This window comes from Capsicum annuum, chromosome 4 (assembly GCF_002878395.1).
Source record: "Capsicum annuum cultivar UCD-10X-F1 chromosome 4, UCD10Xv1.1, whole genome shotgun sequence".
NCBI lineage: Eukaryota > Viridiplantae > Streptophyta > Magnoliopsida > Solanales > Solanaceae > Capsicum > Capsicum annuum.
In genome coordinates this window covers 121,391,570-121,404,477 of record NC_061114.1, presented here as the reverse complement: position 1 = coordinate 121,404,477, position 12,908 = coordinate 121,391,570, and the positions used below count along the sequence as shown (strand labels likewise).

The 12,908-nt window shown below is 37.0% G+C and overlaps 1 protein-coding gene across 4 annotated transcripts; it reads left to right on the top strand.

Moving 5' to 3' along the window:
* The first annotated feature begins 871 nt into the window (after nt 1-871).
* On the top strand, nt 872-11,532 carry LOC107868016 (long chain acyl-CoA synthetase 9, chloroplastic). 4 transcript variants are annotated; one of them, XM_016714561.2, is made up of 13 exons: nt 894-1,189; nt 1,599-1,788; nt 3,984-4,440; nt 4,701-4,781; nt 6,426-6,692; nt 7,165-7,296; nt 7,392-7,565; nt 7,704-7,933; nt 8,994-9,111; nt 10,227-10,358; nt 10,459-10,593; nt 10,740-10,925; nt 11,170-11,532. In XM_016714561.2, exons 3-13 carry the CDS (start codon nt 3,994-3,996, stop codon nt 11,335-11,337), a joined length of 2,070 nt encoding a protein of 689 aa, XP_016570047.1. In that variant the 5' UTR covers nt 894-1,189; nt 1,599-1,788; nt 3,984-3,993; the 3' UTR covers nt 11,338-11,532. The 4 variants fall into 4 exon arrangements, with proteins under 4 accessions (XP_047267925.1, XP_016570045.1, XP_016570047.1 ...); XM_016714560.2 differs by having other exon boundaries at nt 896-1,189; nt 10,740-10,946; XM_047411969.1 differs by lacking the exon at nt 1,599-1,788 and having other exon boundaries at nt 872-1,189.
* Nucleotides 11,533-12,908: the final 1,376 nt, after the last annotated feature.

The following is a 12,908-nucleotide window of genomic DNA, read 5'->3' as shown; positions in this document are numbered from 1 at the left end:
GGGGGGGGGGGTGCGCGGATTTAATAGATTCACTAGGTACCTGAAGGCTCGAACAGGTAGGGATACTGGGCCACATTTCACATGCGATCTCCCAGGTAGCCTCCTCGATTAGATGTGTCTCCATTGAACCTTAACCATATGAATGTCTTTGGAACGCAACCGTATAAAATCTCTGGTCAAGCTAGATATTGGCTCCTCAATAAAGGTCAACCTCTCATGCAACTGAACTGAGTACTACCGAAGCATATGAGACTCATCCAAAATATAACATTGCATCATAGATATATGAAAACTAGATGAATAACTAAGAAGGCTGGAGGTAAAACTAACTTATAGGCTACCTCCTCAACTGTCCGGAGAATCTCAAATGGTTCGATATACTTGGGACTGAGATTTTCCCTCTTCCTGAACCTCATCACGCTCTTCATGGGTGATACTCAAATGAAGACCTGGTCACCAACATTGAATTTCAATCACGCCCTTCATGTCCGGAGAAATATTATTGTTGATTATAAAGAGGTGTCACACCGCATTCTTTATCTAGTCTAGCTTCATTGTTGTTGTTGTTGTTGTTGTAATATATGTAGATCGATTGTGTGAGGCATATATAGCTACATTTAATTAATCTCCATGTGTGTCGTTTTAGTTATTCATATACTAAAATAGTTGTTTCAAATTACTTATTTAATTTATGAAATTAAGAAAATTTTAGTAAATTTTTCTCATTCTATTCTTAGTATATTAAATAACAACATAAAATAATAATAGTCGAATTTAAAATTTTAAAACATTATCAAAAAATTTAACTTAATATGATATACTTCTAATTAAATTCTTTTTAAGTCAATTAACACCAACTAAAATGTAAAGCAGTACTTAATTATGGAGACTTGTCAAATAGGTCCCGAAAAGAAACAGGAGCTCTGCAGTGATATCTCCATCACTCAAATCGAGCCGTACCCCACGTGTCTAATCTAAATCAGAAATAGCTGACACAAGAAAACAAGCATTTCCAGGTTTAACAGAAGCTGAACTAAAAGGCTGAAACTCCAACTTCTACACACTCTCGATCCTTCCGCCGTACCTTTATAAACCAAATATTGCCTTCATTTTACTTTAGTATACTATAGTATTTCTGTAGTGGGGTTCATCGAAATCTCTCCTTTCTGAATTTGTGTGATTCTTCAAGGTATGTTTTTTTCTTTACAAACAATACTTTTTGTCATTTTTCTTAAAATGGGTTCTCTTTTTGCTGTTCTTTTTTGTTTTCTTAATCATGAAATTAGGTTTAGTCTAGCTTAGACATTTTGATGTTAAGGATAAATGTATTCAGCATTAAATTGAGTAATGGTTGGCATTTTTCTGTTTTTCTGTTTTCGTTTTCCCATATTAAGGTGTTATGTGATAAAGAGTGTTCTGCACATATATAATCTTTTGCTAATCCGATGGCTAAAGATTTGGTTTTCATTTCCCACATGCATATATTCATTTTTTTCTTGAACAGTCAGAACCTGATAAATTGTTTGAGCTTGCTTTCACAGTTTCAGTTGTTAAGTTGTCATGAATTTTTTTTTTGATAATCGTGTTGTCTGGCCCAGCTTGCACTCACCTCGACTAATTCCACGGGATACTAGTCACCTCCCACAAGCAACCGGTACCGGACAACTCTTTTCACCAAGGCTAGAACAAATGGGAAGAAATTACATCACGTTTGTCTACGTTGAAAATTGACCCGAGACCTCGTGGTGCTCAACCCAACTTCATTCAACCACTAGTCTACACCCATGGGTGCGTCATGAATCTTTTTTTTTCCTTGTAAAATTGGATTGCTTAGAACTCGATATCCTCTAGGAACTTTAGCTTTACTTTTTCTATATTGTCTTTTGCCAAATTTAAGTAATAAAGAAAGGTGGAAGAAATTAACAACAACAACAACAACAACAAACCCAGTAGATTCCCACATCGTGGGTCTGGGGAGGGTAGAGTGTACGCAGACCATACCACTACCTCTAACGAAGTAGAGAGGCTGTTTCCGATAGACCCCCGGCTCAAGACAAAGGACAGTATATAAAAACATCAAAAGCATGGAACACGATAAAAAAAACATAGATACTCCATCCACAAAAATATGCAACATTGCCAAACAAAAGACACCCAAGCCCTCCTATCTACTGTCTACGACTCATCCACCCACGTTAACCCTCTATCCTAATATTTTTCCTGCATACCTTCCTATCCAGGGTCATGTCCTTAGTCAACTGTAACTGCTCCATGTCACGCCTAATCACTTCCTTCCAGTATTTCTTAGGTCTACCCTACCCCGCTTGAAACCATCCAAGGCCAACCTCTCACACCTACGAACCGGGGCATCCGTGCCCCTCCTCATTACATGGCCAAACTATCTCGACCTCACTTCCCGCATTTTATCCTCCACCGACACCACTCCCACCTTCTCCCGAATAATTTCATTCTTAATCCTGTCAGCCCTAGTAAAACCACACATCCAACACAACATCCTCATTTCCGCCACCTTCAATTTTTGTATATGAGAATTCTTAACCGGCCAACACTCAGCTCCATATAACATAGCCGGCCTGACTGCAACTCTATAGAATTTTCCCTTCAGCTTGGGGACACCTGCTTATCGTATAAAATTCCCGAAGCGAGCCTCCATTTCATCCAACCTGCCCCAATACAGTGAGAGACATCCTCAGCTATCTCTCCATTCCCCTGAATCATCGACCCAAGATACGTAAAACTATCCCTCTTACAAACTGTCTGGGAATCCAACTTCACTACCACCTCGTCCTCTTGCCTCGAGTCACTAAACTTGCACTCCAAGTACTCCGTCTTGGTCCTACTCAATCGGAAACCTTTAGACTCCAGGGTTTGTCTCCAAACCTCCATCTTATCAATAACACCTCGTCGGGACTCATCAATCAAAACTACATCATCCACAAAAAGCATACACCAAGGCACCTCGCTTTGTATACTCCGCGTCAACACATCCATCACCAAAGCGAATAAAAAAGGGCTAAGAGTTGATCCCTGGTGTAACCCTATCAAGAATGGAAAATGCTCAGAATCTCCTCCCACAGTCCTCACCCTAGTCTTCGCCCCCTCATACATGTCCTTAACTGCTCGAATGTACGCCACAGGGACCCCTTGGCCTCCACGCATCTCCAAAGAACCTCCCTGGGGACCTTGTCATACGCCTTTTCCAAGTCAATAAACACCATGTGCAGATCCCTCTTCCTCTCTCTATACTGCTCTACCAGTCTCCGCCCTAGGTGAATTGCCTCAGTCGTGGAGCGACCAGGCATAAACCCAAATTGATTCTCAGAAATAGACACAATCTTCCTCAGCCTCCGCTCCACCACCCTCTCCCAAATCTTCATCGTGTGACTCAACGACTTAATACCCCGGTAGTTGTAATTAAGCTTAGCAAATTACCACATCTCATCTAAAGGTGGAAGAAATTAAGCTTAACAAATTACCACATCTCATTAGGTAGTTTTTGTCTCAATTTGTGCACACATGTTGATAAATGTTAAAGAGTCTAAAATGATTTCCTTTTTGTTTTTTCTTACTTGCTACCAAATGCATAGCTTTTGACAATTTTCCAGTAGAAGATAAGGATGGAAGAGGAGGAAGATCTGAAAATATGATAAAATATCTGACACTTTAAATTCCAGACGCTCTTGGACTTTCTTATTCTTCCTTGTTATGGAAGAGGGGGGGAGGGACGGAATTCATATCTGCAGTATATTTACTGTTGAGAACCTTTTTGTTGCCTTCCTTGTCTCTTTAGATGATACATATAATTAACTTCCACTTTTAGGCGCTAATTATTTTGAAGTTATGTTGCACATTTTTGTAATTATTTTAATCTAATTTTTAATGTTCTTGGTTTTATCATTCTCGAAGACATTTACCAATATCTGCATCCAGTCTGAGATGGTGTATTTTTTTGCTTTTGTCAGGGTAAATCAGATGGGGCCTTATGTTGCTGGTGTTCTTGTGCCTCTGGTAGTAACTATTCTCCTTCAGAATAGAAGAAGTCGAAAAAAGCGAGGCTTGCCTGTTGATGTTGGTGGTGAACCTGGCTATGCTATCAGAAACCGTCGGTTTAGTGCACCTGTAGAAACAGCATGGGATGGAATCACAACCCTGGCAGAGCTTTTTGAGTATTCATGCAAGAAGTATTATCACAAGAAGTTACTAGGAACTCGGAAACTGCTTTCCAGAGAGATGGAAATATCTGCAGATGGAAGGTCATTTGAGAAACTACACTTGGGTGAATATGAGTGGTTGAGTTATGGTCAGGCATTAGAGATTGTGTGCAACTTCTCCTCTGGTTTGGCACAACTTGGACACAGAAGAGAAGAACGTGTGGCCATTTTTGCTGATACATGTGAAGAATGGTTAATGGCATTACAGGTACATATAAACAGAGAAGTTTCTTTTTCTTTCACCAGAATCCCTAGCTTGAAACTGAATATTCTATCTTTATTTGTACTGATGACCAAGAAATTATATATTTCATTTGTAAATTCGAGACATACTCCAAGAGACAATATTCATTTTTACCAGTTTATTTACTATTAGGATTCTAGTAATATCCATATCCAAATCATGTTTTTTTTTTTAAAAAAATTCCATGACAATGACATAACATTGAGTCGCTTTGTCTACCCCAGGGTTGCTTCAGACGCAATGTGACAGTGGTTACTATTTATGCATCGCTTGGTGAAGAGGCCTTGTGTTACTCATTAAATCAGGTGTGTCTATCTCTCTTCCTATTTCTCTCTCTCATGAATTAGGACGTACACAAAACAGGTTCAAGAATAGTGTTTCATGCATAAGAAAGAGAGCATACTTGGAGGCTTGTGCTAGTGACATCACCATTATGTGCATTAGAATAACCGTATCAGGAACCTAAATTGTGTACCTGTTAACAACAACTGAAGTTTCACAGAACCTATATCAAACAATCGCTCCTAGTCGACTTTGTCTGTCTTCGAAATAGAGTGATATTCACAAACTAGATGTCCTACTGTTTCTTGCAGTGTGTGTGTGTTAGGGAGGATTTGAGAGATAAATCTCTTTGTTGAAGAAGAGGATTTTCAGAAAGGAAGCTGTAACTAAAACTACCGACGCTTCCACGATTGCATGCTCCCCAATATCCAACAATGTGCCCAATCCTGGATCAGATGTAGTAGTTGGAACTGTTTCAATTAGTAAAGAACAAAAAATGCGTTTATAATGATGGCCTGTGGTGAGTTTAAATGGAGAAACATGGTCCCCAAGGATTCATATAGCCTAGCTCGACTTGTTTGGGATTGAGATGTAGTAGTTGTTGTTTTACTGGTGATGCTAAAAATATGTGTTCCTAGTTATGATAGAAATTGAAGATCTCATCTCGTTAAATAACATGCAAATTTCAAGATTATCGACTGTACAACTTTTGGAAGAAAGATCAGTTATGGTTGAATTATAATCATATTCACTTAAACCTCGAAGTCAGTTATCAGATGTGACCTTGATGTCATGTTAACTCGTTCTTTTAACAGATATCTTTTGTCAAGCACTGGTCTGACTTGCCCTCTCCACTTTCTTCAGTTTTTGTGGATTATTTTAAATCTTAGTTTTAACTGGTACAGTCCACCTTAGCATGTGAAGCAGTTTGAAATGAAATATGTTTCTTCCATAACCCCTTATGAAGGTGTGAATTTGTTTTTACTTCTATAATTTGGTTGAAGTTACTTGATCAAAAAAAAGAAAAAGAAAACTTCATTGAAGTCCTATTCTAGACACAGTTACACCAGGAAAGCTTTACAACATTTGAAGATATTAAAATACCCTAGACAGTGGTACTAAAAAAATGTAAATTGATAATGAAGTACCCCCTATGATGAAATCGTTTGTTTCAGAGTTAAACGGATAATCTCTGGCATAGCCCACATCAGATTTGTTCTCTTTGGATCTATTTGAGGGTGTCATAATCTCTTCAATGAAACTATAGCATGCTTTTGGCTGAAATTAGAAAAGCAAGAGCATTCTACTTTTACAGCTAACTCTGACTCATCCATGCAAGATCCTGTTTTTGCTTTCATTCTGTAAAGGATAAACATTATGAAACAAGTGTTAGGCAGTAGCAGTATAGTACTACAGCAACTCATCCATTCAAAACCTAGATATTCAAGAACTTGAAAATTGACATTTTTCCTCCATCAATACTTTTGTTTTAAATTCCATTCTTTAAGATATTGTTACTGTGCTTGAAAACGAAACCTTAATCCGATCTCTAATAGCTCATTAGATATTTCTGTGTTTTCTTGTACTCTTTCAAATGTTCATTTATGTTCTTTTCAAGTGTTTTATCTGCTACGTATTGCTTGTTATCAACTAGTTCTCTTCTCCAGACAGAGGTTACTACTGTCATTTGTGGGCAAAAGGAACTAAAGAAACTTGTAGACATTAGTGGACAACTGGATACCGTCAAACGCGTGATATGCATGGACAATGGGATTCCATCAAGTGCCATCGTCGCTGCAGGGAGAAAGTGGGAATTGACTACCTTTTCCGAGGTGGAAACTCTTGGCCGAGTAAACCCTGTTGATCCAGATTTACCTGTTGCATCTGATATTGCAGTGATCATGTATACCAGCGGTAGTACTGGTCTGCCCAAGGTTAATTGTGAATCTTCTGCTTCAAATTGGTGAAATTAGTGTTGTTTTTTGCTTGGTTGGAAAATTACGTGTGGCGGTGTGGGCCTTCGCCGTTGGAGGAACAGCTTACAATCCCTTTTTATTTATTAAAATCTTCTTCATATCATTTGTGGGAGGAACAGGTGATCGTCAGTATACCCATAAAAGTAGATGAAAAGAACTAAGATAATAGTATTAAAGAGAGGAAAAAGTGTAGCAAACATGATTAGTATAGTAGAGACTCGAGATTTCCTTACTCTTGTTTTAATTCAACATCATCATGGTATAGATGTAGGAAATGTTTAAAGTGTTTGCCACCTTTATACTAGGAAAATGAGATTTTCCTAGCTTTATTCCATTTCTTTCTTCCTCATGCAGCTGAATGAGTCAAGAAATTCACTAGGGAAAAAAATAGAGTCATTACAAAATTGCTAACATTTTATCTGGGGTACAGGGTGTGATGATGACACACAGGAATGTTCTAGCTACAGCTTCTGCTGTTCTGACAATTGTACCCGGTCTTGGGAGCAAGGATGTTTACTTAGCATATCTGCCGCTTGCTCATATTCTTGAGCTTGCAGCAGAGGTAATGTACCAATGTCGACCAAATTCGGCGGGTTTCTGATTTATTCATGTCTTTACTTTGTTTCAATTAAATTAAAAATCTTATATTTTCTGCAGACTATTGTACCTGGGATTGGTGGTTCTATAGGATATGGTTCTCCTCTGACCCTTACTGATACTTCAAATAAGGTAAAGAAAGGAACTAAAGGAGATGCCTCTGTGTTAAGGCCAACTGTGATGGCAGCTGTCCCAGCAATTCTTGATCGGGTTCGAGATGGTGTGCGTAAAAAGGTACAACTGAGGACTCAAAATATATATATTCTTTGTATAACTGAGGACTCAAAATATATATTTTCTTATTACATTTGGTTGCTTCTGCATGCATAGTACGTGATGTTGGTACTTGAAACTAACACTGGTAAGACTCAGGTAGATGCTGCAGGCGGATTATCCAAAAAGCTGTTTGATTTGGCATATTCTCGTAGACTGTCTGCAATTGACGGTAATTGGCTTGGAGCTTGGGGCTTAGAAAGACATTTGTGGAACTTTATAGTGTTTAAGAAGGTTCAAGCAATTCTTGGCGGTCGTATCCGTTTTATCTTATCAGGAGGAGCTCCTCTCTCTGGAGATACTCAAAGATTTATCAACATATGCCTTGGGTGAGTAACTCAGAAATTATGCCTCCTCATAAAGGATCTGAAAGTTTAATATGCACATTTCTCACCGTAGTAATTTTGACCTCTCACCCCAGAAGATGATGATCTAAGGGATTCACTAGTTTAATACCAATGAAATTATTATATAAAGTTCTAATTGACCACTTTGAATGATCCATAAGTCATTGAGTTGATGGTCTAAAGTGTTCTCTTGATATACACATTGCATAATGGGTTTACCACTTCTTGAAATTAGATTGGCAGCAAGAGTAACCTTATCAACATCAATACTGCCAGTTTCTTATATGGTCTCCAGGTTGATCTGGCTGCACATAATCTCTTTCAACATTCTAATGCATCCATGAAACCTCACCACATTGCACCTTTTTACCAACCGTCTATAATCAACATAGTAAAAGGTTGGGTAGCTTTTGTGGTGGAAATAGGAACTCTTGTTGTTATCTTTCCATTGAAAGTTCTATTCCTCTCCTTAGGTTCTAGTTGTCAGGAACTGCTCTATTGTTAAAGTTTCCAAAGAACACTTGTTGATGTCTCTCAGGGGTTTGTTCTCACCACTAGGTTCTCTTTGCCATTATATTTGAAGTGTCCAGTTAAAGGAACTTCAAAATGTCAATTGTTCATATTTGTCTATCTGCTGTTTCTAATTATGTAAATCTAAGAGCTGATAACTTGAAAATATATGTGTGTTATCGTCTGCTGGATGGTAGGAGGACACTCCTGAGAAAGCCTAACCCTAGAGTTTTAGAGTGGCCATTTGTGTTCTTGTGATCACCCTTCTAATTAATAACGAGCATCACAAATTACTTGAATGATGAAACTCTCTGGCAATTAATAAAAAGCATGATGCGTTTAATCAAGGAATCCACTTCCATCAAGATAGACATTTTCTGTTGTCAGTTAAATTGATACTTTACTAAATTATGTCAACAACAACAGTGGCAAATACTATGCAGCTTTACATTGTAAGAAGCAGCCTTCTCTTCTTGCTAGCATCTTTTTTTTTTCCTGCAGACTTATCATCTGACCTGGTTTATTTTTTTAGTGCTCCAATAGGCCAAGGTTATGGTCTTACTGAGACCTGTGCTGGTGGAACATTTAGTGATTATGATGATACTTCTGTTGGGCGTGTTGGTCCTCCGCTTCCTTGCTCGTACATCAAGGTAAAGTAGAATAAGCAGAGTCTTCACAAATTCCTCTATATCCATGTATAAAACTATAGTCATTACTTCATTCTTCTGACCAAATAGGAGAGAATTACCCTATTTTCAGGCAAAATTTTAGAAAGCAGTGTAGTAATCTTATTACTTACATCTCACATCTATTTGTTAAATTCTGCAGTTTGCATTTTGTCTTTTATGTAATGCTCTTGTTCCTGCTCCTACCTTTATATGGTTTAAGTTTCAGATGGTTCCACTGTAAGTTGACAGAGTAATAGATAATTATGCAACTAGGAAAAATTACCTCATTTTCAGGTCAAGAATTATGCATTTCAAACTTTCAGATAGCATTGTATTAATCTTGTTGCATACATTCAACAACAACAACATACTCGGTGTAATCCCACAAGTGGGATCTGGGGAGGGTGGGGAGGGTAGAGTGTACATAGACCTTACCCCTACCTCGTAGAGATAGAGGTTGTTTCCGATAGACCCAGAGTGTAATCTCACAATTATTTGTTGAATCCTGTTGTTTTCTTTTTATCTTCTATATAATGCTCTTGTTCCTGTGCCTAACTGTTGAAATTAGATTTAGTTACTAAAGTAAATTTTAGCTAATAAGTTATTAGATTTAGGATGAATTTGAATTTAGAATTTTAGTTAGGTTGTTTAAGTTGTTGAGATATTTTAGTTTGTTTGAATTTTGAATTATGCAGTTTTTATCGCAAGTTGACTATTTACAGCTCCAAGTGCTTAATAAAAATTATTGAAAGATATTGAAAGCCTTTTCAATCCATTGAGAGTTATTTTAACCCCTTTTTTGCCGCCCCGTCTTTTTTAAAAAACCAACACTCTCTTTATATGGTTCAAGTGTCAGATGGTTCCGTTGTAAGTTGATAAAGTACTTGTTCATGATCCATCGGCAACATCTATGACAAAATTTGTACTTCAAATCTCCGCTCTTTTTCCCCTTTGTTACATTTTGATTTTCTTGCTTTCCAAACAGTTTTTGTTGTTCAAGTCTAGAGAAACTCTAACAGCTCAATAATAGCTTCCAAATCAATCTTTTTAGCATTCACCAGATAATACTTAATTTGATGTAGTACTTTCATCTGTAGTTGATAGATTGGGCTGAGGGTGGATATCTAACAAGGGATTCACCAATGCCCCGAGGTGAAATTGTTATTGGTGGACCTAATGTTACCGTTGGATATTTCAAAGATGAGGAGAAGACGAAAGAAGTGTACAAGGTATTTATTGCCCTAAAAGTATAAGCTCTTATTAGTATTTATGTTACAAGTGTGGCTGGTCAATTTATAAATTCCAATGATTTTTATGTGATGTACGAAGGTTGACGAGAGAGGAATGAGTTGGTTCTACACAGGTGACATAGGGCAATTTCATGAAGACGGTTGCCTTGAGATAATTGATCGTAAAAAGGACATTGTTAAACTTCAGCACGGGGAATATGTTTCCTTGGGGAAGGTGCGATCTAGTATTTCATACGGTATCTTTACTGCTAGCATATGGAATATATGCAAGTTGGTAGATGAAATTCTCCTCGTTTCACTACCCCAACTCCCCACTTTTTTTTTCATTTACTCATGTGGGAATTGGTACGTCATGTGCAGGTCGAGGCTGTTCTTATTGTCAGTCCCTATGTTGACAATATAATGTTGCATGCCGATCCTTTCCATAGTTATTGTGTGGCTATAGTGGTGGCTGCTCAAGCTGCTGTTGAAGACTGGGCTAGGAAGCACGGAATTAACTTTGGCGATTTTCAAGAGTTATGTCAGAAGGAGGAAACTATCAATGAGGTTTATGCTTCCTTAGTAAAGGTGTTTTCATACATGCCAAGTTATTGAGCATCTTTTTGTTTTCAACTCTCTGCATCTACTTGAGTGTAACCTTCACACTTGTTGGATCAACTGTTTTTGGCATGTTTCAACATTTCTACTTCGTATTTCTGAAGTTAAATCCTTTGTTGTCTACACTGCAGTGTGGAGTTTGTTTTGTGAATATTATTGTTTCTTTAGTTCATTTAACTTGTGTCTTGTACAGGGAGCGAAGGCTGCTCGTTTGGAGAAGTTTGAGATCCCAGTGAAGATCAAGTTGCTAGCAGAAGCATGGACACCAGAATCTGGCCTTGTTACTGCAGCGTTGAAGCTCAAGAGGGATGTCGTTAGTAAGGCCTTCTCACATGAACTGGCGCAGTTATATTCCTCATGAGTGATTATACAGAGATAGCAACTCTTTCCTTTTAACAAGAACAAGCCCCCCAACCCCCCAACCCCAACCCCTTTTTTTTTGGCAGAGAAGTGAAATCACGTTTCTTCAATAAATATTTGTAAAAGATGGCCTTTTTGATGTGCGATATTTTTCATTTTTGGTTTTAAGTAACCTTTAGAGCAAATGCTTTTATCAGTTTTCTGAGCAAAATAGAGTGAATGTACTAACTAATTGTCCAACTCTAGAAGGACAAGCAATAGCAAAAACATGGAATGTTGTTGTTTTGTCCATCGCACAGAAAGCACCACCAGGGAAGATTCAACTTTATAGCATGACAAAATCAAATCCTCAAATGACATATTCTTCACAAGACGTGCCGCGCAACTTGATGTTAAATTATCACAAATGTTAAATGATATAATTCATAAGAAGAGCACATTTCATGCATTCATCAAGGTAAAATAAGATAAATTAGATATGAAGTAATAGCTTTACGAAAATCAAATAAGATACGTTAGTTGATGCACTAGTCGTCAAGGTAAAACAAGATGAATTAATTTTCAACAAATAAGATTCATGTTATAAATATATTTAATGTATTATACCAAATATTTATCTTGTTTGTTTGGAGAAAAGTGAGGGTTAATTAATTTGGGACCAACTTAGTTTTTCATCTTGTTTGTTTGGAGAAAAGTGAGGGTTAATTAATTTGGGACCAACTTAGTTTTTCCTTATAAATAAAAGGATTTTTGGTCATTGTACTACTAAAGAATAATTTCTCTCCTTTCAACCTTTTTCTACAACATTTTTCTTTTTTGCTTTATTATTTAATAACACGTTATTAGTACGAGATACTACCGTCTCAAGATCTTATTTTAGAGACTAGGTACTTTTTTCTTCTTTCCAATCTATGAATAATTTAACAAAATTTGAGTTTGTGTCCTCAATATTTCAGGCAAGAACTATCTTTAATGATTGTTTAACATGTTGAAAATCTGAATGAGTCTTGGAGACATCATTAAAGATAAAAATAAAGTATCCAACAAAGATGGTGCTAAAGCAATGATATTCTCGTGTCATCACTTTGATAAAGTTTTGAAAATTGAATTTCTCACTATTAAGGATTCAATATGAAATAATTTTTCAAAAAAGTTATGACCATGAAGATGGTCACCCTTCCAAAAGCATGGTGCAATTGGATCTGTCTAAAACTATGAGTCTTTAAGTATATTTCTAAGTATAACTTAGCAATGTTCAGAATTACTTCTCAACTGAAACCAAGTGGAGATAATATTAGTTATTTTGATATGTTTAAAAAGACGTTCTACATCTTTTATCTTTGCTGCAGCAACAATATTGAGAGAAAAGTTTCAAGAAGTATTGTGAATAGATTTCTCATCTTCTCACGACTGAATAAAATAATAATTTTCTAATAAAGAGAACTCAAGAATCGACCTACTGACTTTATATCATTTTTTGAAGTGAATGAAGTGTACATCCACTATTCTAGACGTGAAAAAGATCGTGATAATGGTCAAAGGAAGAAATTCTTTCATTAATGTTAATCATTT